This window comes from Bos taurus, chromosome 28, assembly GCF_002263795.3.
Source record: "Bos taurus isolate L1 Dominette 01449 registration number 42190680 breed Hereford chromosome 28, ARS-UCD2.0, whole genome shotgun sequence".
Lineage (NCBI taxonomy): Eukaryota > Metazoa > Chordata > Mammalia > Artiodactyla > Bovidae > Bos > Bos taurus.
Window position 1 is genome coordinate 27,101,826 of NC_037355.1, and position 26,807 is coordinate 27,128,632.

Below are 26,807 nucleotides of genomic sequence, written 5' to 3' on the forward strand. Positions count from 1 at the left end.
AACTCCAGGTCCACGTGCCTGATATGGGGGCCTCTCTCTGGGGCAGGTCTGTGCCAGGGGACAATTTGTGTAGGGTTGCCAGATGTAGCAAATAAATACAATATATGGGATATAATTATACTAAATATTATTCATCATTAATCTGAAATTCAAATTTATCTGGCAACTCTGACTCTGAAGCACTGGCCATCATGAGGGACAAGGCCCATCGCTCACATATCTGCACTGCACGCAGGGCGTGGGCTCTGGTTGCTGGGGCTGAGGGCTGTCAGAAAGGGAGCTGGCACAGGGTGGGTAGACCCAGCTTCAGTTCAGTCACTTCCCCTGGATGCCTATTCATCCATCCATTCATTCATGGGAAAAAGTGGAAACAGTGGCAGATTTTATTTTCTTGGGCTCTAAAATTACAGTGGATGGTTACTGCAGTCACAAAATTAAAAGATGCTTGTTCCTTGGATGAAAAACAACGACAAACCTAGACAGCATATTAAAAAGCAGAGACATCACTTTGCCAACAAAGGTCTGTCTGCTCAAAGCTATGGTTTTTCCCACTAGTCACGTACGGATGTGAAAGTTGGACCATAAAGAAAGCCAAAGAATTGATATTTTTGAACTGTGGTGCTGGAGAAGACTCTTGAGAGTCTCGTGGACTGCAAAGAGATCAAAGCAGTCAATCCTAAGGGAAACCAACCCTAAATGTTCATTGGAGTGACTGATGCTGAAGCGGAAGTTCTAATACTGTGGCCACCTGATGCGAAGAGCTGACTCATTGGAAAAGACCCTGATGATGGGGAAGATTGAAGGCAGGAAGAGAAGGAGACAACAGAGGATGACGTGGTCGGATGACATCATCGACTCAGTAGACATGAGTTTGAGCAAACTCTGGGAGATAGTAAAGGACAGGGAAGTCTGGTGTTCTGCAGTCCATGGCATGGAAAAGAGTCAGACATGACTGAGTGACTGAACAACAATCCATCCCCCCATCCATCCATCCACCTGCCTGTCTGAGTCACTCCTTGAGGACTGGCTAGGCTCTGAGAGCAGAGAGACCCATGGACCACTGTCCTCACATTCTCATGGGCTCTATTTCTGTCTTTCCAGTTCCAGCCCATCCAGCTTCTCTCTGGAGCTTGGCAGAGCCTGGTGGTAGAACCACATGGAATCCGCGACTCCTGCCTGCTCTGAGAGTTGTGCTCACCATTCCGGCTGGACACACACGCTCCACTTTTCCTGTCACTGGACTGGGATGTTCAGAGGGCCGGGGGGGCTCAAGTGTTGACAGTTACACCTTCACCAGGTAGTCATCCACATGGGTGGGACTAGGAAGAGCAGAGGAGGGAAAGGGGAAGCAAGGGTGGAGGGAGGGCCACTCTTCGGACAGGCCCCGAGGGTGGGCCTTCATGTGGAGACAGCACCTGCCTTCCCTTGACGCCCTGGGGCACAGGTGGCTCAGGACTCGGAAGGCCAGATAAGGGATGCCTCCTGGAGGCCTGTTGACCTCATCCCCTGCTCCCACAATCCCACTCCCATGATGATAGATGTGAAAGCGGAGTCCCAGAGAGGGGTAGTGAGTGACTCAAGGCCACACAATGTCCTGCTCCTCGTCTGAGTGTATTGCCCTGTGTCCTCCAGGCTCTGATCTGCTCTAGCTCTCAGGCACTGTGAGGCACCTTCTGTCCCCCAGGGGTCCCCCGCAGGCCCTAGGCTGGGCCGTCTGCAGTGTCACAGCCTGGGGCCTGAAGACCTGCCCTCAGCCACCCTCTTCACAGGGAAGAAGATTCATGAGGCAGGTGAGTTACTTTAAAGGAACCTGCAGTCTTTTATCACCTTGATGGCTACAGTGGATTTTGTTTCAGGGAATATCTGTAAGACTTTAATTAAATCAGGAACTCAGGCCCCGCCAGCTTCCCTGCTGCTTATCAGCTTCTTAAGGCTGTGATTCATTACCCAGGATTATTTTTTTCATCCCTGAAATAATCTTTAAAGGCCTTCTATCAGGAAGATTAAAGCTATAAGTCATACATGCACACGTGGTTGCTTTCTTTTTTTCTGCACATGGTGGTGTGGAGCCACCCAGAGGACTGGGCCACACACTGCCCTGGTCTTCTCCGTCCCTCAGGGACCCTCTGCTGCCCTGGCTCGGGGAGGAGCAAGGGGGTGTGGCCCTCTGGCTGGACAGAGGTTTGGCTGGAGTTGTGGGTGCTGGGGTAGCCTGGGTGGGTGGGAAGTGGGAGAGGAAGAAATTTAGCACTGGGTTTCCCCTGATGTCCTGGGTGAGAAAGGCCAGGCCTGTCACTCATCACCTTCTACCCTCACCAACAAAATGCAAAGGAAAGGGAGAGACCGAGAGATGGACCTAGCTCCTCTCTCGACCTGCAGCTCACATTTTCCTCTTACTCTTCCTTCTTTGCTTGATGACTCTTCTCCTTCCTTCACTTAACAAACATCCACTGGTCCTGCTCTGGGTCACTGTCTGTTCTGGGTGCTCAGCCGGGCAAGACGGATGAGATGCCTTTTAGGGATACAGACAAGTAGTGAGTGATGACACCACATTTATTTCTCTCTCCCTCTCTTCGACTCTTTGCCTCCCGGTCCCCTTTACCCCATCTTTCTCTGTCTCTGTCTTTGAAACTGGAGAAGCAAGGCTTTCTTTTCCAGTGAGAGGCAGGACTTCTTACTGGAGGTAGTGACCTTGGACTTATCTTGAACTGCTCACAATGACTCTCCCCTGGGCCAGCTTCCTCGGGGGCAGGATGATCTCAATCCAGGTCCCCAGGCCCTTGAGGATGAATGAAGTCCCTGGTTCAGCCTCTAACAGGAACAAGGCAATCGGGGGCATGGGGAGAGGAGGGTGGCCTTCCTGGAGGAGGTGGTAATGAGGACTCGGGTAGGCTGCAAAGAACTTGGGTCTGGAGCATAAGCTGCTCTGGCTCTCACTCTCTAATTCCTAGACCCCTAGTGCCTGTCTCATCTCTTTTGAGGGTGAACTATGAGGTGCTGAGACTCAGCTTTCGACAGACTTCCCACTCTAGCCCTTGGCCATTGCCAAGTTCTGTGAGTTGTTAGTCACACCACAAGTGTCATAGCTTTGGAGATGTTACTTTGTGCAATGTTGGTTGGAGTCACAGGTGCTGGCAGGGAGAGCAGTCTCCCCCAGCCTGCGATGGCTGTGTGCATGGGGGCAGATGGGAGCCCAGGAAGTCTCCCGTAGAGCTTCCAGGTGGGTCTACACTGGGACTCGGAATTGCCCTGCACTTGCTGGGGCTGGGAGCAGTCGCAGGTACCATTGGCACGAGTTGGTCTGCAAAAGTGTGTATGTGAAGAAGAAATTCCATGTGTGGATGTGGTGGACCGAGATGGCTCAAGGGAACACGGGAGCCGGGAATCTGGGGTGGGATGCAGCCCAGCCCCCAGCCCATGACTTTACTTCCATTCTCTTCCACTTCCAGGCTTTTGCATGGGCTGTTCCCACACATCTCCACGCCCACTTCACCAGGGATCATCCACCCATCTCATGCCACATGGCCCAGATGAAGCCAGGTCCCTGTTCCGCCCCCCTCACACTGTGCAAGGCCCGAGTCCTGAGCAGCCCTGGAGTTGATTTGTACAGCGACTTGGTGGGACAGGCTCCCTTTGGGGGCTGTCAGCCCCACAGGGCAGGACTGTAGCTGTTGGCTCATGGCTGGGCCCCTCTGCCTGGCAAAAGTCTGCCAAGGAGAAGATGAATTGAGGGGAGGGATTTGGAGATGTGGAGTTCCCAAGAGGGGCTGCTGCAGGTCCCTGGTGTTGCAACATGGCCCAGAACAGAAGCATTCTCGGTCCACTTCTGCCCAGAACACCGAGGGTCTTTGTGATGCTGAGAACCAGCCAGGCTGGCCCCAAGAAGGGATCGGATCTGTAGGCCTGGCTCTCTTCTCCTGGGGCCACAGGTGTGGCAGGGGCTCGGGCACATGGGAAAGCCCCCTTCTTTTCCCAGCCTCCTCAGCCTTTCCTGGGTTGGGGTGGGAACTGTAGATGAAGACAATGAGCTGGCACGATCTGGGGGCGGACACTACTGTGACCTCCTTCACGTTGTAGGCTGGCCAGGCTGGTAGACATTTATATTCATATTGATTTGTGTCACACATGGTGACTTCATTTTCTGAAACAAAACTCAGGAATGTATGCAGAAATGTATGCAGTCAAATCCAGGCCGTCTCGATTTTCTGTAACATCTGCTCCCAGTTGTGTGTGTGTGTGTGTGTGTGTGTGCATGAAGCCCTACCATTTTATTAGACAGTGATTGAGTTTCAGGGGTTGTGGGCTGACCTGTAGTTCATCCGAAAGTTGAGGGTGAAGGCTGACCACTGAGAGGCAATTAGCTCGTGATTGCTGGAAGGGCAAAGGTCTCTCCTTATAGTGATAGCTCCTGCTTACTGGGCACTCAGCAAGCCCTCTGTGCGAAGTGTTATATGTGTAGCGTTTCTGGACCCTGCCACAGCCTTGTGGTGTAATTGTTACTGTCCCATTTTACAGATGAAGGAACAGAGAGGCTAGGGTGCTCCATTCGTTCATTCACCCATTCATTCACGCATGCACGTGTTCATAAGGGTCTTTGCAGTAGATCCACTGTGTGCTGGGTCCTTGATGGGAAGTGAGGGAGCTGGCTGAAACTCAGCCCAGCTAGGATTGGACCTGATCTTTTGCTCTATTGCGGGCCTTTCCTGGCACCACGCCTGCTCAGAAGGAAGTGCCTCGAAGGAGCTTGATAGAAGAAGCCTGAGGACTGGCTGGGTTCACAAACCAAGGATGACAGTGAAGGGAGACGGGGTCCTGATGGGGGCTGGGCTGTCACCGCTGGAAGGCAGGGCCACTTTGCGCTGCCCAGGGATGCTTGGAATCCATCCCTGGTCTGGTCCAAGCTTGGAGCCACACCTGTGTGCTTCACTGTTACAAAATCTTGGCTAAAAATGGAAAACCTCAACAGTCCTTTATCTTTCTGCCTCTCCTGAGTCCAGCAGCCCAGCCCGCCTCGGTGCTTGCCTTGGATACAGCACGGTTGAGGTTCTCAAGACCTGTTTGTCTTGTTATATCAACACAGCAGAAGCAGCCGCAGCAAGGCTGATAAAATAATAAAGCTCCTTATTTGCATCAGGCTTGGTTTCATATCCCTGGTCTCATTTTGTTCAGTGGCCAAAGGAGGGAGGTGCCTTTATCATCACCCCCATTTTCAGCTGAGGACACTGGGTATGGACTTTCTCTGCCCTGTGGGTGCCTCTGTGCCAAGGTTTGGCCAAAGCTCCCTTCACTTGGTACTGGGTGGGGGCAGTAAAGCCAAAGGCAGCAGAGGTTTGTACCTGAAAGAGAAAACTCTGCAGTCACAATCTTGGCGTTGAAGCCTCCAGTACTCTGGGCCTCAGTTTCCTCATCTGTACAATGGGGCTAATGAGAGCACCTCCCCCCACCCCCACCACCTTTTACGTGACTCTTTTGGGATTAAGTGAGATGCTGTGTGTGTAACCCTGTTGGTACAGTGCTGGCACAGAGTAGGTCAGGATGAAAGGTGATGAGGAGGAGAAGAGTGGAAAGGGGGCGAGACAGTCACGCCCTTGCTGCAGAATCTAAGCTAAGAAATATGGGAAAATGTCCCTGGCAGCTCATGGGCAGGCAGGCTTTCCCAGCCAGAGGGAGGAGGCTGATGTTACCGTGTGCTTGGCCAGGAGCTAGGGATGTGGGGTGAGACCACCTCCCTGAGCCTCTCTTTCTACCTTTATGAAATGGGAGTGAGCCACCTGTCTGCTTTCCCAGGGCCATCCGGCAGCTCAAACCATATCACAGATGTGAAAGATCTCAGGAAAATTTCTGGCATTGCTTAAATCAGAGAACAATAGGCATTTCCAGTACTATCAATCATTTCCTGTTTTACCTCTCAAATGACAAAGAAAAGACTCCTGCCCGAGAAGCTTCTAGCCCGAGATGATTCCTTCCCTCCCCGTGAGTCCCTGCAGCCTCCTGAGGCACCATTCCATCTGCACCCTGCACCCCCAGCCCTCTCTGCTCCAGGGGTCTGATCTTGGTGGTCTGTTTGAGACCCTGGGATCCGGCGCAATGGCTCCTGGAAGCCGTGATGCCACCGGCTTGCTGGGTGACTGCTCTAATCTCAGGACTTTTGTCAAATGGTTTGGGTTGTTGGGAGGGTCCAGTGAGGTGGCGTATGGACATGCGTGTAGCACACGGTGGGTGCTTAAGACATATTAGGCCCTCCTTTCTTGACTTCTCAGTCCTACGTCTTCCCCTTCTTGAATATAAACTTTATCTACAAGATGAGGGGGTTGGAACTTGAAAGGATGGCCAAGCATGAGGCTATTCTTGGGACTACCCCACACTCTCCAAGGGGTAGGCAGACACCACTAATCAACTGGAATCAGCCTCAGAATCCCTCTTAACCAAGGATCCAGGGAACTTCAACCAATCAGTTCACACAGAGTCTGAACTTCTAAGGACGGGAACAGTCCTGGTATGGGAAGGCTCAAGGATTCTACATCGGGGGAGGGTGGATTTAAAACTCGCTGTGTGAGAACAGGAGGAAGAAGAGGAGGATGGGAGAAGGAGGAAGATGATAATCCCTCTATATGCATAAGACCTGTTGCTTCCAGAGGGTTCCCTGAGACACAGGAGGGCCTGCCTGGCAAAGAGGTACAGGTTGGAGGCTGAGAACCCCAGATCCGGGGTTCAGTACGTGTCCTTTCCCAACGGTTGGCTCCAAACAGGCTCCAATGCATGTCATCGCCACCATCATTTACTAAGGGCTTACTCTGAGCCAGGTCTTCAGCCGGGCACATGGGTCTGTGACTTCACTAATCCTCAAAGCCGCACTCATCCCCGTTTTATAGACAGAGAGGCAGAGGCTAAAACATGGGGACTTGGTCGCTAAGGTTGCACCTCCAGACAGGAGCTGAGCTCTAAACTCCCATCTGTTCCTGCTGGATTTACTCAGGCCATTAGCCAGGTCCCTGACATCAAATGAATTCTATAATTTGTAAACGCAGCTGAGTGGCTTTTACAGAGGAATGTCGGGAAGTGATAAAAAAAATATCTTCGATAGATTTACGGGGCAGCCGAATGCCAGCATTTTAGCCCCTCCTGCTTTCTCCAGGAGCCACACACGACCAGAGAGGAGACCCAAGAAGGCTTTTGTGGCCAACAGCCAGGCCTTCCATCGACTTGTACAAGACAGGTTTATGGCGGCCCGGAGGAGACCAGGAATGCAGGGCAAGAGGCAGAAGGCTGCCTCTGTCTAGGGCTCAGGCAGGAATGTGACAGGCTGGCAGGTGAAGCCTGGCAGGGTGCTAGAAAGTTCTTTGGAGAGCAGGCTGACAGAGGCATTTCTGAGGTTATTTCTCCCCCTCCCCTTTCCCTGTCTCAACCCCATCCTCTAAAGCACTGAGAAAATGCATGCCTCCCTCTTCTTTTAGGTCACCACCCTTCAGACACTTAAGGCTGTGCTCATGCCCTCTCCCAGGGGGTATCTGGGACGTGGCTTCTCCAGTCAGTGCCTTCCAGGCCCCTCTGTTTTATCCAGCACATCAGAGGTGCTCCATAACTAACAAGCTGCCTGGTGTGGTGGTGAGCTCCCCAGAGCTGGGGACATTCAAGCAGAGGCTGTGAGAATGAGTTGGGGTGAGGCAATTAAGCTGGATGGCCTCTAAGACTCTTTCTCATCCTCTTTGATTCTAGTCTGGCCCTGGCATTCATGGAAGCCACTGGAAGGGTCTGCCAGGAAGCTAGAGTGAGGTGACCAACTTGGTTTGCTTAATACTAAGGAGTTTCCAGGGATGTGGGACTCAGAGCTAAAACTAGGAAAGTCTCTTTCCCTTCCTCTTTTTCTGGCAGGTGGGCAGAGGAAGGAGGGGCCTGCCCTCCATGGGTTGCCCTGGTGCGACCTGCCCCAGCTGTCTGTCAGGCTGTCCGCAGCCCAGCCCCTGGCCTCCGTCTGGCACCTCACCTGCTTCCTCCTGCCCCGGCTTCCCTGCTCCCTGCATGGTGGAGGTGGAGAGGGTGGAGACTGGAGTGGGCTGAGGTGGGGAGCCTCCCTCTGCTCAAGAATGCTCCTCACAGCTGGAGGGCAGACCCAGAGTGTGGAGGACCCCAGGCCCCTTCAGGGAAGCAGAGCTGGTCCCGTGTCAGTCCTCAGCAGGGCTGGGCTGGGCCCTGAGGCTCACTGTGGCTGGGCTTCGGCCCCTCCATGCGGCTGGCACTCGGCACAGGTGGGGCGGGGCAGAGTAGGAGCAGACGGTCCCGGGAAGGGACAGTGGAACAGGGAAACTCAGGCCCTGGGCTGACCTCACCACTGACCCGGGGTACACCACTGCCCTCTCTGAGCCTCTGTCCTCACGGGGGTGGAAGAGAGTCCCCTGTTCCTGCCATTCACTGTGTGGCCCGGATGGCAGCATCCGTAGCTCTGACACTTCAGGGGGTGCAGGGGGGTGATTCTTAACATGAACACAGGCCTAATTCTTGCTCAGACTATCAGGGGGTGGATCCCAGTCTTGCTCTTCATCACACACATGCTGAGTAATGTGCAAATTCCCTCATGGCTTCCACACCTGAATCTGTGTACACCCACCCACCTCCACATAGCCACACCCCTCTCACCCACACAGACACACCTTCAGACAGCCCCATACACCTTCATATCTACCCATGCCTGAACACCCTCAAGCACACATATCATCCATCTCCCACCCCTAGCACTGCCTTCCCAGGGAAGGTGACGGAGCTGCAGAAACATGGCGTGTCAGGATGAAGAACTGTGGGAGAGCCTTGCTCTGCAGCACAGATGGGACTCAGGGACTGGAAAACAGCGGGGTGGAGAGGCAGGTCACCCACAGCCTGCAAAGGGGGAGTCCTGAGTAGACTCCTCCAGCCTAGGCCCCGGGTGCTGGGTCCTGCAGGGGTGCCAAGGGGCCCTGCTCCCCTCTCACAGCCTGGCTCCTGGACGTGGCTGGGCAAGCCCAGCCTCACATCCCTGACCCTGAGCTTTAGCCTTCTTTCAAGTGCAGGAGGAAGCGTGGTGGGGAGAGTGGAGGTGACTGGCCCAAGGTTGTGCAGAAACCAGGAAGGAAACCAGATCTCTCCCGAGAGGCTCTGAGATGCACTAGAAATGCGACACAGAGGCTGCGGAGGAGCCTGCGGGAGGAGGGGCTTTCATCTCCCCGGGCCCCCGGAACACTTGACCCCCAAAGGCCAGAGGCTCCTCCAAGGGGCCATGGATTCAGGGGCCCTTTGGGAGGAAGGCGGGGTGGAGCCAGGGGCCAGCAGCTCTGGCTGCTTCTCCCTCGGGGGTCTCTCTGCCTCCCTCCCTGCCCCCATCTCCTGATCTGCTTACCTGTCCATCTGCCTTGTTCTAGACTCTTGCTCTAGTTCTGGTCACAGCCTCAGTCCACATCCCAAAGAGCCTTGCCTGTGGTTGCCTCCTCCCTGGGCCAGCACCGGTGCCAGGCCATGTGATCCGTCCTAGGCTGCCACAGTCACCCCGGTCCAAACAGTGCCATCTGGTAGGTGTGGGCAGGGCCATCCCAGCTCCAAGGAGACATGGGGTAACTCTTCCTGGAAGAGGGAGTTGGGGCCCAATCTTGAAGGAGAAGCAAGATTTCAGAGTGGTGGAAGTTCTAGTTCAGGGGATGCTAGAAATGTCGACTGGGGAATGGCCTGCCTGGAGGGCCATTGCAGCCGCAAAATGAGTCAGAGCGAGTACAGGGTGAGAAGGGTGGGCTGAGGGTACAGATGGTGGAGGTCTGCACTGAAGGGGTGGAGAGGGAGCTAAAGCAGATGAGAAGAACCAGGGTTGCTTAGGAGCTGGGGGAGGACTGGAACAGGGCTGTGCCTTCCCAGACCAAAGAGGGGGGCCAGCCATGTCACCTGCTGTGAAGTGGCCTAGGGTGACCATCAGGAGGCTGGTGGTGACCCTGGTCAGAGCAGCTCCATGCTTTGTGGGCATGGCCGGGCTGCAGGGGTGAGGAGTGAGGGGAAAGTGAGGTGTGCAGACAGCAGCCATAGGTTTCTTTGTGGGTTCATGGGGGAGAGAGGGCCTTGAGCCCAGCCTGCTATGTACCCCTGAGATGGATAGTGGGGAGTGCTTCTCAGCCCCTGGCTCTCCTGCAGGAGGCAGGAGAGGGCACAGGAGCCAATAGTAGCTTCCAAAGCTCTAGGACGAGCTCATGCTGCATTAACAGGTGACATCAGTCCTGCTCTGCCCAGACAGCAGCCCCAGGGCCTTCACCCTTGGATGGGCAGGAACAAACTGCTGTATGTCTCCAGGAAAGGAAGTGGCGGTGCCTGGGCCACAAACACTGAGCTGGGCGCCGGGTGCTGAAGAAGTTCTGGAGTTGGAGTTAGGGAGAGCATGATCATTGCTCTCAATGTCTCTGAAAGTCTGTTCAGGCAAGAGGAATTCTACTTGGCCAGGGTAACTCCTGAAGGCAGAGCTAGCTTCAGAGCTGGGAAGGGTCAAGAGGTAATTTTCAGCTCAAATGAGCAAGTCTCTAGGTCAGTAGTGTCCCCGTGCGTCTGCTGGAGGCACAGGGACAGGTGTGAGTCCTGTCGCTGGCAGTAATGGGGCAAAGGATGCCGCTTTGTCATACCTTGGATGTCTTACACATCCAAGGTACCCGAAGAACAAGGGATCCGAGGGACACCCAAGAACTGCATGATATGATCTCTGCTCTTGGGGGCTGATGGGATCATCTGGGAAACTTGATTCGGACAAAACACGGAGTGAGCTGGGGGAATACGAAGGACTGTCAGGTCCGCTCCACGTTTCTGGAAGAACTTGGGCGCAAATAGAGCTGCCCTGCACTGGCACAGGCTGGCTGGTGGACAGTAAGGAAGAATACAGTTGGAATTGGGGTAATCTTGGGCAGGGGGTGCAGGAAAGGGGTTCCAGTTTCCGGCATGAGGAGGGGGTTGGATGCAAACAGATGACCTCTGCGGTTCCTTGAGTCCAGAGTTCCTTGGCAGCAAAAAACACCCGCAGAACTCTAAGCGGCACACAAGGTTACTGAGGACGGAGCAGAGATCCCAATATAGCCGGCGGGAGGAAGGCGGCAGCGGGCGAGGGGAAAGTAGGTCCCCCGAACAAATGAGGTGGGGCACGAAATTAACGAGGCTGGAAAGGGCTGAGCTCAGGGACTCATTTTTAAGAACTGTCTTTTAGCTTGAAAAATGAGGGAAAGGAATTTGGGCAATGAAGATGTAATGGAGATGGTGAATGCATCTGTCAACCTCTAGCCAACTGGCCAGAGAGGGGCCTCCTGGAGAGCAAGGACGAGGTGCAGATCAGGGGGACTGGGGTGATTCCTGCACGCCATGCAAGGTAGAGAGGAGCTGGCGATGGGAGGCCGGGGACAGCAATGGGCAGCAGCCACCTCCTGCCCACCCCGGCAAGGCTCCATACTGTCCTGTCCCCTGCCTGCCCTCAGGCACCATGCACTGACGACTTCTCCCATCCCAACCTCTGCTCATGCTACGTCTTCACTTGGTATGCTATTTTACCCTTGGCCAAGAGGGGCTTGTTCTAAATGGCCTCCAAGGGTCCTTCTGCTTGGCCTCTTGCATGGTGGGTATAGGGGCTGCCCAGGTCACTGGTTGCCTTCACCCTTGCCTCTTTGGGAAGAGTAGACTCTTTTGGTGACTTGGGACGTTGCCTACCCTACTCTGTCCCAGGGTAGTTGGTCTGTGGCTCCCTGGAGATAGAGGCTCTACTGGATTCTCTCTGGTCTGCCCAGCCCCTAGTCTGGCACCCAGGGCAGAGGTTGTGCTGAATGGATAGCTGGATAGATGGTGGTGGAGGCAGAGAGGGGAGGGTGGCTGGCTGGCTGGCTGGCTGGATAGATGGACGGATCAATTCAGTCTGACTACCTGTATGCATCTGGCAAATAGCATAGTTAGTTGCGTTAGAAGGATTCTATCCTTCACTGGGTGGGAGGGTGGAGGGAGAGAAGGGTGGAGGAGGAGAAAGCAGGGAGGAAGTAAGGAAGGAGGAGTTGGATAATCTAGTTCAAACCAGAACTACTGGGTCCCTGAAGAAGAGGAAGGTGCCCTTCCTGCCTCTTCCCAGGGCAGGGCCCCATAGCTCCTGCCATTGGCCTCTGCCAGAAGGTGTCTGAACTCTAGGATCAGGGCCCAGGAGAGGGAGTTAATTAAGAATTGACAGGCCTGGAGGCCCAGAGAGGGGAGGAGCATCATCCAAGGTCACACAGCGCAGGAGAAGGGCAGAAGGAAAACAGAGTCCCTGAGCTTTCCTAAGACAGCGCCACAGCTACCCTGGGACAGCCCATTTCCCTGAAATCCCATCCCTTTTCCCTTTAGGCAATCCCCATGAGCCGCTCCCTTCTCCAGGTATAGGAGGGCTGAAGTGGAGGTGGTTGGGGGATGCTGAACTAAATCATCTCAATGCCAGAGTCCCCCAGGCTCGGTCGGCAGAGCAGGAGGAGAATGCAGGACGGCTCTCCGCTCACGCCGCACTGGCCCTCAGGAAGCCCAGCGTCCCTGGAAGCCCCTGCTGCATCCTCCTCCCTGTCTAGATGTGGAGATAGAGGGGGTGGGACTCGAAAGGGCCCTTAGAGGCTGCCCTTCACTGGGCCAGGGTGATGCCCAGAAGCCCAGGCTGCCCCCGTTGCTGCACTGTGGGCATTGGGAGGGTCCTTCTACTCCCTCCCCAGCTGCCTCCCGTGGCCCTGCATAGGTGACAAGGCCCTGAAAGAGGTACAACCAGCTGGACTCTTCAGTCCTGGCAACAGCTGCCCCCGGGAGGCATCGGGTGGAGGCAGGAAGGGATTGAGCCTGGAGATATGGGGGAGCCTGGGATCCAGCAGCCACTTCACACCTGGCTTGTTGATTGCTAGATTGATTTCAGATCCCAGTCTCCAGGAAGGCCCCAAAATCAATCCCTCCTCTCCTCCCTTCTCTGGGCTCAGGAGTTATCTTTAAAGCCACAGCTGTCCCAGCTACTTTGTTTAAGCCCCTGTAGAAGAGCAGGCTTTGAGCTCCAAAGCAGGCCCAGGGTTCTGTGTAGGAAAAGTCTTATCCTGAAGGGAAGCATGGCAACTCATAGGGTGTGACTGGAGGGGTGTTAAGAAGGCCCTTTTACTCAATTCCCCATCTTACTGAGATGCCCTGATGTCTATAATTCTACCATTAGGAAGTCATACTTTCAGACGAATTAGACCAACAGTTCAGGAGTCCAAAACGTGGAGGCCCGGGAGAAGGAGCAGAGAAGCCTGAACTCAGGCCAGACCCTAGTGATGGTTGCAGGTGAAGGGGCCACCAGGAGCCAGGTCGGGTCAGTCTCTGCAGGCACGTTATTGTTCCCCAAGGAGGTATGTCCCAACTTAGTAGGCACATTTCAATGGCTGGGCAGCCACTGACAGTATCTGATGTCGGCACAGCCTTGTGAGAAGGGCACTCTTGGCCCCATCTCCTACACAGGGACCTGAGATTAGGTGACTCATCCAAGGTCACGTGGCTCTCACAAACAACCAAGACTCCAGCGTGGATCTACTGCCTTCCAGGAACTACTGCATGTTTGAGGAGGCTTCTAGGGAGTCAAGAGAGCTGGATTGAGGGGGACATGCTGAAAAGGGGGCCTGAACTCAAGCATTCCATGATGCCAAGAAACCAAGACAGTGAGGCTCTTCAGTCCATCGATATTACAAGTCAGGCATGCCAAGCCCTGGGCACCTGGCCTCAACCTCTCTGACATCCTGCCGGGGCTCAGAGTCCCCCAGGTGGGAGGGGCTTTGGGCAGTTTTTCTGCGGCTCCAGCTCAGCTTCTGCTCACAGCTATTCCTTCATAGCCTTAGAGATGCAGGCTCTGGGCAGGACCACTGCGGGTCAGCCCTTGTATTTGGGGACAAGACATCATTGCTCATCCCCTCTGCGTGGACCTGATTACTAATATAGCGCTCTGTGTTTCCACAGCCTCCAACAAGGGTTTCATCCTGGTAGCATCACAGATGGATAGAGACGTCCTCTCCCAGTCCCTGTGCCCGATAAATGGCTGGAGGGGCTCCTTGAGGTGAGCCCGCATGCTCCTGTCGAGGTGTGTTCTCACTGCCAGCCTGGGGGGTGTGTGTGTTGCGGGGGGGTGGGTGGGTACATAAGTGAAGCAGCAACTGTGAAAAGTTTGGTGCAATCCCAAGGGTCTTTGCCCAGCCTGTGAGCCCCTTGAGAGAAGGGCCATGTATGTTTTGACCCCTCTCCCCCACAGTGTGCCTGGCGTATGGTGGGTATTCAGTAAATATTTTGGAGTGAATGGATGGTTGAATGAATGAATTAGAACTCTGGATCCCCCAGCTCCAGAAAGTGAGGACAGTGTGCCCTTCTTCCCTCTCGGAGGGAAATCTCTGGGTGACCATCTCAGTCCTTGCTCGGTTATGGCTATGCTGTGTGGCCCTAGGGGAATTGCTTGATGTCCCTGTGCTAAGATCCCTGGGAATGGTATTAACTGGGGAGAGTGGCTAATGACATACAAGTGCTGGGGGGATAGAGTGGGCAAGAGGGCACTGCCTTTTATAGAAGGTGCCTGTAGCATGAGCCACAGGAGCAGTGGGGGCCTCTCCCCCTCCTCCAGGGCGAGGCTGACACAGGTTAGAGCACAGCACTAACTGAGGGGTGGGGAAGGAGGAAATCCCAGGCCTGGCACAGGGCCAGCGCACGGGCTGCCACTGGGGCTGAGGGGTGCCAAAGTGGGCTGGACTGGGGGCTGGGTTAGGGCGTGGAGTCAGGGGCTGACTCCAGCAATGGCTGGTGGTTCACACTGGATCCTCGGTGAAGAACTCGGTCAGGGCCTGGGCAGGGCTGGGCTGAGTTCTCAGACACAGTCAGAGCAGACGTCAGGACCTGGGGCTGAATTTAAGACTTCAGCCCAAGGCTGGATCAGACACTCCCTCAGGTAGCGGCAGGGGTCAGCCTGGGGTCACAGCAGATTTTTTTCTGATGAGAGCCACTGGGAGCAGCCCCGCTGCCCTGGCCTCGCTCACTCTAAGCAGCAGTCAGTTGAGTGGTTGGGTACTAGGGGCTTGCTGAGGGCACTAGCCTTGGAGGTGTCCTCTTTGTCCTCGAGGTGTCCTGAGGGAAACTTACGGCTGCCCAGGGACCCAGGACCAGTGATTCCCGTCACTGGAAGTGCCCCACTAACACTGACTGTCCAGCAGCTGAAGGGATGGCATCATGATTTCCACATGTGCGCAGCACATTACAGTTTATAAACCTTCCTTTCCAGCATAGTTCACACTCCTGAGAAATGGACATGACAAGAGACGATGCCCATTTTCAGATGAGGAAAATAAAGGCCCAGAGAAACTAAGAGGTTTGCCCAAGGCCATTCAGGAGGTAGAAGCAAAGAGGCAAAGCAGGAAAAGTCTCCGACTTCCTACCTCCATGATTGCTGCCTGGTCCTGGGTTCCCTGCACAGGATACCATGGCAAGGCACTCACATCCATGGCCCCGCTGCCCACTGATGCCCTGCAGAGATTAACAAGTTGCGACTGCCCTGCAGCCCTTGCCAAGGCTGTCCAAGTCACCTCAGTCATCAGCAAGTCATATCCCTGACATCACGACCGCATAAAATTAATTTATTTAGTTAAGGAAGGTGTTAATTAAGAGTTCACATTTATTGTGTCTTTGCAGACAGCGCTTGGGGGCTTCTGAGTTGTCAGTGCTGGTGACAGCAAAAGCTAATGGTATCACAGGTTATTAATAGGACGATTCAAGATGGGGAGGGGGCAGATAGTGACTGGATCCCCAAAGCCTAACACAGAGCTTATGGCACCAAGGCAGGTGTGCAAGCATTCGTAGGATGAGTAAGGGGCCATCCTTATTGGTGGTTGGTCTCCAGGTCTGGTCTTCTTGCTGAGAGACCCTGAGGTCTGGGGAGGGAATTGTGGGTGAGAGACCCCCCTCCTCTTAGACCCCTCAAACTTGGAGCCCCAGAGTTCCACACTTGGAGAGTGTGAATAGATCTTTGCTGATGAAGGTGGGCTGTATTGCAGATGTGGGCAGCCAGGTGTAGGGAAGGCCTGTCAGGGTTAAGGTACTTAAGTGGTTGGGAGCCTTCAGTAAACTCTGTGCAAGGACCTCCCTCTCCTTTCCATGGGAATAGGTAGGAAAAGAAGGAATTTTACACTGCTTTAGGTAAACAGTGATGGGTGTAAGGAAGCCAGTTGGTGCAATGGAGAGAAAACAGCCCAGGAACTCAGAGTCCCGGGTCTGTCCATGACAGGCTCTGTGACCTTGAGGGGATGCCCACTCTCTGGGCCTTAGTTTGCTCACCTGTGAAACAGAATGATTGGGCGAAAATTGGCAAAGGTCCCTTCCAATGCCTGATGCATTCCGCATCTCTTTTCCCCCATATAATCACTTCTGGAGGGTACCACCCACATTCTAGGAGATGTGCCTGACCCTTTTGTGGTTATCATCTCGAATGCTTACAGAGCACTGGGAGGGAGATGCTGTACTAATATTAACTCCCATCACAGTTGGGAAAATTGAGTTTAAGTTGGGAGGACAGAGGCTAAGTAATTCAAGCTCCGAAGTGAGCTTCAAACTAGGTCAGTGCTCTTTCTAGAATATCAGACCATCTTCGTTGATCACCTGGGGTGGGATGGATACAGAGGAGACCCCAGTTTAGACACTGGCTGCTTGGCCAGGGCCGCTTAGGGTTAAGGGAAAGGAAGACAGAGCACCCTGTGTGACTCATTGGACACAGCTGTCGGGCTGCTGGAGCCTGGCAGGGACAGGTTCTGAGACCATCAGAGAACCAAACACAGGCTGCACCATTGGTCGAGCAGCCGCCCACCTAAGCCCCTTCTCTGCCCTTCCCCCTCTCATCTCACAGGCAGACGGTCATTCATTCAACATTTATTTGGGGGCTGGCCTGACAACTAAAGATGAATCCGGACTTGTTGCTGCCCTCAAGGAGCTCCACATTTAGGGGGGAGGTGGTCCCCTAGACAGATAATTCCATGGTGGGCTGGGACAGAGGTAGGCTCAGGTCTGTTGGAGGCTCCCTGGCAGGATGGGTCACCCTCCTGAGGGACACAGTCAGAGATGACTTCCTTAGAGGAACTGACCCTTCAATAGAGTCTTGAATAGATATTCACCAGGTGGAGGGGCAGGGCTGTGAGATGGGCCTGCCATGTGGACGGAGCTGTGTGGGTCGAATTCTGGAACTACTTTTATGGCTGAAACCTAGTGGGTAGAAGAGTATCCAATGGTGGGGTGACTGGGCTCAGAGCACGTGGGACACGGCATGCTAGCTTATGGACCCCTGACCTCATCTGAAGGGCACTAGGGAGCCGCTGTGGGATTTGAGTAGAAAAATGTCATCTGTACTGTTTGGGCCACCCTGCTACTTTTCTATTCCAGGTCCTGAGGGCACTGCTGAGAGTAGGGATGCGGGGGTTAGTTTGGGATCCTCCAGAGGCCGAGGCTGAAACATGTTTTTAAGTGCAGGAACGAACACTTGTAGGGCAAGAAAGGCCGAAGGACCATTTCTGAGCCGGTTACCATGGCGGGTGGGTGGAGCCCAACTCTGCTGAGAGCTGGGACAGAACATGCTCCAGGGTTGGACCACCCAGGGAGCAAGGGGGCCAGGGTGTTTATCCACCAGCTCCCATTAGTCACTGGTTGAGGGCTGCTCCCAGGAGACCTCAATTCCCTAGTATATCTGGTCTTCTCTATATAGTCAACACAGAGGACCCCAGCTGTTAGAGAAACCCTCAGGAAAAGAAATAAGGATGCTGGCAGCTGGCAGTTAGGCCAGCGTGCTCTGAAATGGTGAGGATGAGAGACTACGGTTAAACAGATCCTGGGGTTAGCCACTGACGGGAGAATCACCTCCACATTCACTTTCACCAAGACATCAGCCTGGGGACTTGATCTGAAGACAGGAGGGAGGGGAAAATTTGGTCCTAAGCTTCAGCTTTGGAGAAGTTGATCTGAGTTCAAGTGCTACTTATAAGTTGTGTGCTTAGGCAAATTTCTTAACACTCTTAAACTTCAGTCTTCTCTGAAAAAGGGGAGATAATAGTACCTGCACTATGGAATTATTGTGATCAATAAGCAAGATAATGCTTATATTTAGCCCAGTGCCTTGAATATATTGGGATATATTTCGCCCAATGACTTGAATATATTGTGTGTGCAATCAAATGTTTATCAAGATTATTCTTATATTATTATTATCCCAGTGATACATAAAGAAGAGAGGGGCAAGATAAAGACTTGCAGAAGAACACTGCCATATTAGCAGCCCAGAGCAATTTTTAGTTGCCTACATTCTTCTTGGGTGTTAAACAGTAGATTCTCATAGTACTTCTGGACTTTGTGAGCTAAAAAGCCATTAGCAAGTGACTTTATATATATCTATTAATGTAGATATCAGCTGTGACAATCACTTCTTTGTCTCTGATGCCCATCTTCTCAAGAACTCAAAGATCAGCTGCAGACATTATCTTGTCATCATTTTATCATGAAACTGACTTCCAAGATGTGGAGCAGAGGAAGGAACACTGGGCAAGGAGTCTGGATTCTAAGTCAAACTCTAGAATGAATTTCAGATTCCTCATCCAGAATGTGGTACTAAAACCACATCATCTAGTGTCTCCAACTAAGGCTGTCTAAGAAGTAAATAATATTATGAGGGGAAAAAAGGTAAAATTATGAAACTGCTTTGAAAACTAAAAATCAGCATCCAAAGTCTACCAGTGGCAGAGAGCTGGGACTAGAGCCAGATGACTTAACTTCTGATCAAAGGCTTTCTCAAAGGATCTTAGTAATCACAGCCACTGGAGAAGCCACAGGTGTCGTCAATACCACACCACGGATGGCTCAGCTGGGCCTCTGGGGTAGGCAGCCTGGGAAGAAGAAGGGTACCTGGGAAACCCTGGTCCTTGGAAGAGAGGCTTGAGGTTCTTGCTTGGGGATAGTGGTGGGGGACGCTCTTGGACAGCTTTTAGAGGGTGGGAAGAAGGACACTGGCAGTTGTTAAACCAAGAGGCAGTGTGGTCATTGGAGAAGAGTTATAACCAACTAGGGACAGGTTTCCTCATTTCCTTATGGATGCAGAGACACCTCAGGATGTGGCTAAAGGGCCTCCTGTCCACACCCAGTCAGCGAAGAGCCAGAGAAGCTGGTGCTGGCCAGGTGGGCAACACTAGTGGTCTGTTGGAAGCCATGTGGCTTCCCCTTCTCTCTGACCATAGATTGGTCAGGGATTGGCTGGGAGCTAGCCTTTGATCACAGCCAGAGTAAACCCAACTCTGGCCCCAGGTCAGTCTGGGCATTCTGAAAAATCACAATGGGCTAGAGAGGATGTAGGACTGGGAATGGAGGCCTACAAAGATGGGTTTCTGCTTACACAAGTAGTTCTAGACCCATTTCCAGAGAACCAATCAGGGAACCATTTTTACTTTTGCTCGAAGAAGGTGGTCATGTTCCTAGTGGGGCAGAGACAGGAGAAAGCCTATACCCCAGCTTGGGGGTGTCTGTGTGGGATGTATTCTCTAGAAGAGGCCAACAGTCTCCCACAATGCCACAGGGTAGAGAATACCAGGCTAAGGCATCATCAGGGTTGGTTTCCATTCTGGGGGCATTTCTCTGTGACTTCTTAATCAGATCCAAGATACAAAAGGAGGATTCATAGTGCTACTTAGAACCCCTCAGCCACCTGAGAAAGTCTTGTATCATGGAATCCCAGGTCTCAGACATGATTGGTCCAGGGCCAGGGAATACATTATTAAGAAGTTTTTGCTTAGATGTGGGTTTTCAGTTTTAATCTATATTCAGGGACCCAGTCAAACTGATTCCCTGAAATGTTTTTATTTTTCAACCTCTGTATGGTTGTTAAAAAGCTTCAGATCTGTGGCATTTCCTGTTTTTCTCCTAAGGTTTACATCCAAGTGAACTGAGGTCATGAAGGAGGCCAGTTCGGAAAGATGAGGGCCATAGCAGCCAGAGGTTCAGGAGAGGGGGACCTGGGAGAAGAGATTCAGGAATGTAGTGGGGGAGACAAAGAGAAGGTATTAATGAGCAAAAGAGTAACAGTGAAAGGTGAAACCATCCAGTGGACTAGAAGAGGGAAAGGTGATAATTGAGAAGGGAAATAAAAAGGAGAGGAGAAAGGGAGAAAAGAGTGCAGTAAATGAGGGGACAAAGCATGAAGGAAAAGAGAGGCAGAAGAGAGGGGGATGAAGAAGGTGAGGCAGGGGAGGGGAGTGGAAGGAAAGCAGAAGCAGGGCAGTGGTGGGGCAAAGAGGCCCCAGCTCTGGAGTCCTTTTCTCCACCAAGCATCTGCACAGCAGATAAATACAGTACAGCAGGGCTTTTTTCTCTTCTTAATTGACATCTTTGAATCGGTCCTCACTTGACAAATCAGGCCATTTATTATTAGCGACGACAGGGATAAATATCACAGCCATTCACTTTACATCTGGACCCCTGATAATAGAACCAGCCCCTCTCCTCACAGCCTCCTCGCCCCTTTTCTAGGGCTTCTTGGCAGGGAAACGGAGTGGCCAGGAGCACCCTGAGGCTTGTGGGGTGCTGAGAGCACCTGCAAAACACCCTGTAGGAAGTATGTGGGTGGGAACTGTCCACAGTGTGAGTGGTGCTGAAAACCCACTGCGCCCTGTGGCTCCAGGGGGAAGCTGGGTAGCTGGGAGTTGTACACAACCTGTACACAGCTTTTGGGATATAGGTTGTGACCTGTATACTGCTTTCAGTATACAGGTTGTATACAACTCCAGTTGTGTACTAGCCCTAGATGGGGCAGAGATCTCAGGGCTGGAGGGGCAGGAATGTCCCTTCTTTGCCTGGAACACAATTACTTCTGGCACAGAAGTGACTTAAACTTTCCATGTCTAGCCCTGGTTCTAAATACCCTGGGTGACCTGAAGCACGTCCTTCTCCTCTCTGGGTCTCGGGCTTCCTACTGTAGCATGAAGAGCTGGATTAGGTGTCCCTTCAGGGCCCTCCAGGTTCTAGCCCTTTCTGCTACCAAAGCCTTTAATAGATTCCCTATGCACATAGGATCAAGTTGCAAATTTCTTAACCAGGCCCTGAAGGTCCTCTCTGATCCCTTTCCACTTCTTTACATTATCCTCATACCAGCCAGAAGAGCATTCTTTCCAGTCCCAGACACAATCTCCCACAATCTCCCTTTTCATCCCTTCCCCACTGCTCAACTCCCTCCTCTGCCTCTCTCCATTTCTAATCTCTGGGAGAGTTGACTCTCTGGGCCCTTTATCAGGCAATAATAGCCTTATGCTTAATGTGATTCCAACATTTTGTGTCAAAGGCTTGAGAGCAGACCTACGTGTTATATGGCTCTGCAGGGGCAAGCAGGGTTGTGCTCTGAGTCAGCAATCAGTGTCTTACTGGAGTTTCTCATGACTGTGAATGGGGCATGGGTGAGTACGTGTGGTATTTTGGCAGACCAAGCACTTTTAAAACCATAATTGCTCTCTCAAGATTATTGGTGAAGGAAGAGTTAGCTGAGGCTTGTGGCCCCTTCTTTGAGACAGAATCCCTCTGGGGCTCCCACTCCATGCTGGCTTTAATGTGTAAGGCTGCATTCATGTAGACATGGGACCCTGCCAGTGGGGTGGCTGAGACATGCCAGATCATACACATAAGACTCCATCTCTGTTTGCTCAGAGCCTTTGGGGGTTGACCCAGCATCCTCACTGTTATCAGTTAGGGGTAGCACCCTCACAGTTATCATGGCTGCATGAGGTTCAGTTTTAGGGACCTTTCAGAGAGCTTCCCATCCACCCACCCAACTACAACCCAGACTGCCCCATGGAGAGAGGCTGTTTCTTTGGAGCTCAACTTTGGAGGATACAATGTGATTTTGTTCATGGAGATGGAGGTTTCCTTGTACACTGTTGCAATACAGGTGAGTTGCCGCCTCCCCTTGGTCCTCTGAAAACCAAGGGGTTTCCATCTGTTGAGGTGAGCAAGTAGGTGGGAAGGTATGACTCTCTTTTCTCCATTAAACCCATGAAGAACTCAAGATAGCCTGGAAGTATGCATTCCCTCTCCATTTCAGTAGGGATAGCAGAATCATCTCCTGACCCTTTGGAAGAAATCATTCTCCTTCCTGCATCTATTATCAGCCCAGACACCAAGGCACTGGTGTGGGAAACTCTGCCCACTGCTCACTACTTGGTAGAGCCCCTGAGGCCAGGTCTGGTCACTGAAAGTGCCATTTGGGGATCACTTGTTAAGAAGCAGCTTAAAGGGGAGAACCATGCTCATTAACTGACTCGATTTTGTCTCACAAACCTGAGCCATGTGCTTCATGGCCCCGGTTCCTGCAGAGGGGCTAGAATACTTCCTTCCCCTCAGATATACTGACCTCTTTTCAGGACCCTAGAATTCCCCTATAGGGCTTCTCAGATGGTGCCAGTGGAAAAAAACTCACCTGCCAATGAAGGAGATGCTGGAGACTAGGGTTTGATCCCTGGGTCAGGAAGATCCCCTGGAGTAGGAAATGGAAAGTCTCTCTAGTATTCTTGCCTGGAAAATTCCACGGACAGAGGAGCCTGGTTTGCTACAGTCCATGGTGTTGCAAAGAGTCAGACACGACTGAGTGGGTGCACACACATACACACACACACACACACAGTTCCTGCACGGAACTTCATAATACTGGATATGAAGAGGGAGGCTTGGAGATTATCTAGATCCTAGGTCAACTTTCTCATTTTAAGATGGGAAAACTGAGGCCTGGGAAAGGGAAACCAGTTGCCAAAGTCACAGAGCAGAGAAAGGAGCACCTTCACCACTTAGTCCAGTGCTCTCCCTTCTCCTGTGGGAGGTGCATGTCTTGTAATAGACTTGTGCAGGCGGAAGTCCCTCAGTGACCCCTCTAATGGTGGGACTCCAGGCAAGACGACAGGTGGTGAGGGAGTTGTTGGGAACACATTCTGAGGCACTGGGGCCTCCTGCCTTGTGGAAACCACCTATGACCTCTGGCGGGACAGCTATACAGGGAGGAGGGACAGCAGGATGGCCCTGCAGAAACTGCTTTTAGGGTTCCGGGCCCTCCCAGCCTGATGTGGGTGGGAGGGCTTCATTGTCTCTGCACCAGGGGATGGATGGCTCTGGAGGAGCTAATGAAGCTGTCTTCCCAGCGACACACAGAGACAGTGACGGATGGCGCATGGGGAGAAGGCAGGTGTTGGCACATGGCCCATTGGGCAGGGTACAGAGCAGCATCCCTCAAAGTCATTGTAGGTCACAGTGACTGCTGGGTCCCAAGGGAGGAGATGTGTGGGTTCTGGGGTGCAGCGACAGGGATCCTGATCCCCAGAAGAGCCAGTGCCTCCCATAGCCCCCTTTGTGTGACTGGCAGATGAATGTCAAAGTTAGGAGGGACAGAGCACCAATATAGTCCAGCCCGCTCATGGTCCAAGTGGAGATGCTCAAGCCCAGGAATTAAATTCACGCAGCAAGCTGGGGGCAGAGATTCTTAAAAATGTCCCAGGTGGTCCAGAGGGGGAGAAGAGAAGATGATGCTTCACTGTATCCCTGTCCTCACCTGTTGAGGGTGGGTGGGAGGGTACGGTCGCAACTTCTTGCCCAGCACTGGATGCCTTGATGATTTGTCTGCCCCTTCTCTTCCTCCTTGCTCTAGACCCCAAGTCTTCAGTCTACCTCCACTCCCCCCACCCAAACTCTGAGTCTTAGATCAGATCCCATGCAGGCAGGTTGTCTTCCAAGTCCCTCCTGCCTGCCTATCTAACAATCGATGGGAAGCACTAGCCCAAATGCCTTTTATAGTAACATCTCTACTTGGCATTTGAAACTAACCCCTGAACAAGCCCCCACCTGAGTGGCATTATCTCTCTACTAATATTCAGGAAGAACTTCCTCAAAGAACTTTCTCTTCCATGGAAGGCATTCCTGAAATTATTGGAAGCATCACTACTCAAGGTGCCAGAAACCCAATTTCCTGGGTGTGTGGGGATCAAGACCAGCCCAAGAGGGAGAGAGGGACTGAAGGAGAAAAGCACAAGTTAGTCCTTGGCCTCTCCAAGCCTAGAGCAGCTTCATCATAGTCTTATCTACTGAGATCTCCTCTTCCCACTGGTCCAGGTGGTCAGTATGGCCTATGGAATTTGGCAGAGGAGATAGGAGAGAGAGCAGGCCCCACGTGTGATGGCTTCTGTCACCTCTGTTAGGGGGTCCCACATATTCAAAGTGCTATGATGGCCATCAGCTAATCTGACAGGTGCCATTGGAGCCCTTAGGAGGTGATCTGGGAATCATTAGCTCTACTTCCTGAATGAGGACACCAAGGTCCACTGAGGGAAATAACTAGCCCGAGTGGACAGGTGGGTGAGTGGCATTCATTTCCTTATTCATACTGACATGTACTTATTGAGCACTTCCTATGGCCAGGCACTGTGCTAGCTGCTGGGAATGACGGTGAGCAAGGCAGACACGGTCCCTGCTTTCAAGGACCTTTCAGGGGCCACATCACTAGATCTCTCTGGCCTCTGGGGAGACACATATTGACAGGAGCACTGTCCTGAGAGTGTGCCTTCAAAGCTCAGTGTCTAGATTTGTGTTTTAGAGCTCATCTGCCTGCCCTGGGGCTTTCTTTCAAACTTGTCTACTGCATCCTTGAGGGTACTACCCTGCCTTCCACTCTCTCTGAAGTGTCCACTGACTACTCCCCGCCAGTGCATCCTCCTTTATCCATCACTGACCACCGGCTGGAAATGAAAAAACAAAGAGGGAAACGTTGATGGCCTACAGCCTCTCGGATGAAGGATGAAAAGTAAAGATGCCTCCCATCCCCCCAAACTCCTGCTGCCTCAGACAGATGAATGGAGACATCCAGTCAATCTAGGATCAAGATTTCCCAGGGTTTGGGGCATGAAGTGGCCCTTGTTTAGATGCCACTGCAGCCTCTTCCCTCCCACCCCGACCCTGGCCTCCTCACTGTCAGCCCACTAAGGCCGGATTTGTCTTGCAAAGTAGCATCATTATAAACGCATCAGCCTCCTCTGGACGTCTGCACCCGTTCCTGCCAGCCCATCCAGGCTCGATTACGTCTGAGGCTGTCTGGGGTAATTAAGTAACATTAGGACACATCCCCTGCTGTAATGCACTGTTCAAAGCCCTGGGTCCCTGTGTCCTGGGAGTCACAACCGCACCAAGGCCGTGTCTGCCTAATGCACCGCGCTGTGATTGAGGCTAATTACTCCAAAGACAGGCCTCATTAGTGGCGGGCTTGTGCTGGAAGGTGGGGAGCAGGCTCCCTCTCTCACCTCTCCCAGCACACCAGGTCACAGCCTGTCTCCCCTCTCCCCCTGCAGGTCCAGCTCTCTTTGCTCTGTTGTTTGGGTGAGATTTGAATAGAGTAAGGATGTTCCCCAAACAGGACAGACAGGGTCGTAGATTGAGCTCCAGGGTTTTCAAGAACTTTCTGACTGCCTTATTCAACTGGTGGGAACTGAGGCCCAGAGGGGTTACCGACTTGCCCAAAGTCACGTAGCACAAGTGCAATGCGCCACGTTTCTTAATCTGCCAGCCTTAGAGGTGAGGGTGGACAAAACGGAAGTGCACGCAGACAAGACCTATCTGCATCCAGAGGAGTGGGAGGAAGGGCTCAAGATGGCCTAGGAGAAGAGCAGGACGGCTGCATTTCCACAAAGGTGCCGTGTTTTTTTGGACGTCCCTAGTGGCTCAGACGGTAAAGAATCTGCCTGCAATGCAGGAGACCTGGGTTCAATCCCTGGGTCAGGAAGATCCCCTGGAGAAGGAAATGGCAACCCACTCCAGTATTCTTGCCTGGAGAATCCCACCGACAGAGGAGTCTGGTGGGCTGCAGTCCACAGGGTCGCACAGTCAGACATAGTTGAAGTGACTCAGCAGGCATGCACACTATATTTTTGGCATCTCTAGGCTTTTGAGACCCCTTTGCCTGGAATCCTCTTCTGATGCCTTCCACCTGCTACCTTGGTTGACTTCTTCAGGTGTCACTTCCTCCAGAAAGCCCTGGCTAACCTCTGAGCCTGAGTTTTGCATGTCTTACACATGTTCCCAGGATGCTCTGTGCTTGCCTGTCTCAGCCCACGTCATTCTGAGTTGTCAATGTCCAATCACTTGTCCATAACCCACGTGACTGTAAATCCATGAAGGGTGAGAACTGAGACTTTCTTGTTTGTATTGGCTTCTCCAGTGCCCAGCACAGAGCCTAGCTCATAGATGGGTTCTGATAAGAATGAGTAGAATGAAAAAATAAACAATCAATGGTCTTTATCTTTTGTAGGTCTTGGACTCCTTGGAGACTATGATAAAAGCTTCTGTCTAGAAAGAAAATGCATGTATCCATGTATAGATAGTATTTTTCAAATTTTAGGGCATTCTGAATACCACTGTGTGCCTTTACCACTTCCAGAGGGGTGCTTGAGATCCCAGTTAATTACCTCTGAACCAAAGTGTGGTTCCTTCTGCAGTTCTGATTTTTCAGTGTGGACCCCTTTGGGGACCACGTCCTGCCCTCCACTGCCTCTTCAGACCCCCTGACAACATCCGAATGGGTGAACTTTTCCCCAGCGTGCGCTGACAGTCTTGTCTGGAGGTGTTTGCCTCTATCGCACCTCCTGCCAGGGACACCTCTTTCTCTGTATCCTTCCAGATCTTACTGCTGCTCAGTGTACTACTCTTCATCCTTTCTAGGAAAGGATGATGATCTGAGCTGGCAGAATTCTGATGATATTCCCCCAAGTTTCCTGTTTCTGGCTATTCAA

The 26,807-nt window shown here is 52.5% G+C and overlaps 1 protein-coding gene across 1 annotated transcript in view; it reads left to right on the top strand.

Annotated features, from left to right (window-relative positions):
* Positions 1-1,186: 1,186 nt before the first annotated feature.
* The window catches only part of LOC132344141 (uncharacterized), a 38,861-nt gene continuing 13,240 nt past the window's right edge, over positions 1,187-26,807 (top strand). The window contains exons 1-2 of the mRNA XM_059882670.1: positions 1,187-1,297; positions 13,960-14,056. Of these exons, the coding sequence (XP_059738653.1) occupies positions 13,995-14,056 (62 nt within the window). The 5' untranslated portion in view covers positions 1,187-1,297; positions 13,960-13,994. The remainder of the gene's footprint in view (positions 1,298-13,959; positions 14,057-26,807) is intronic.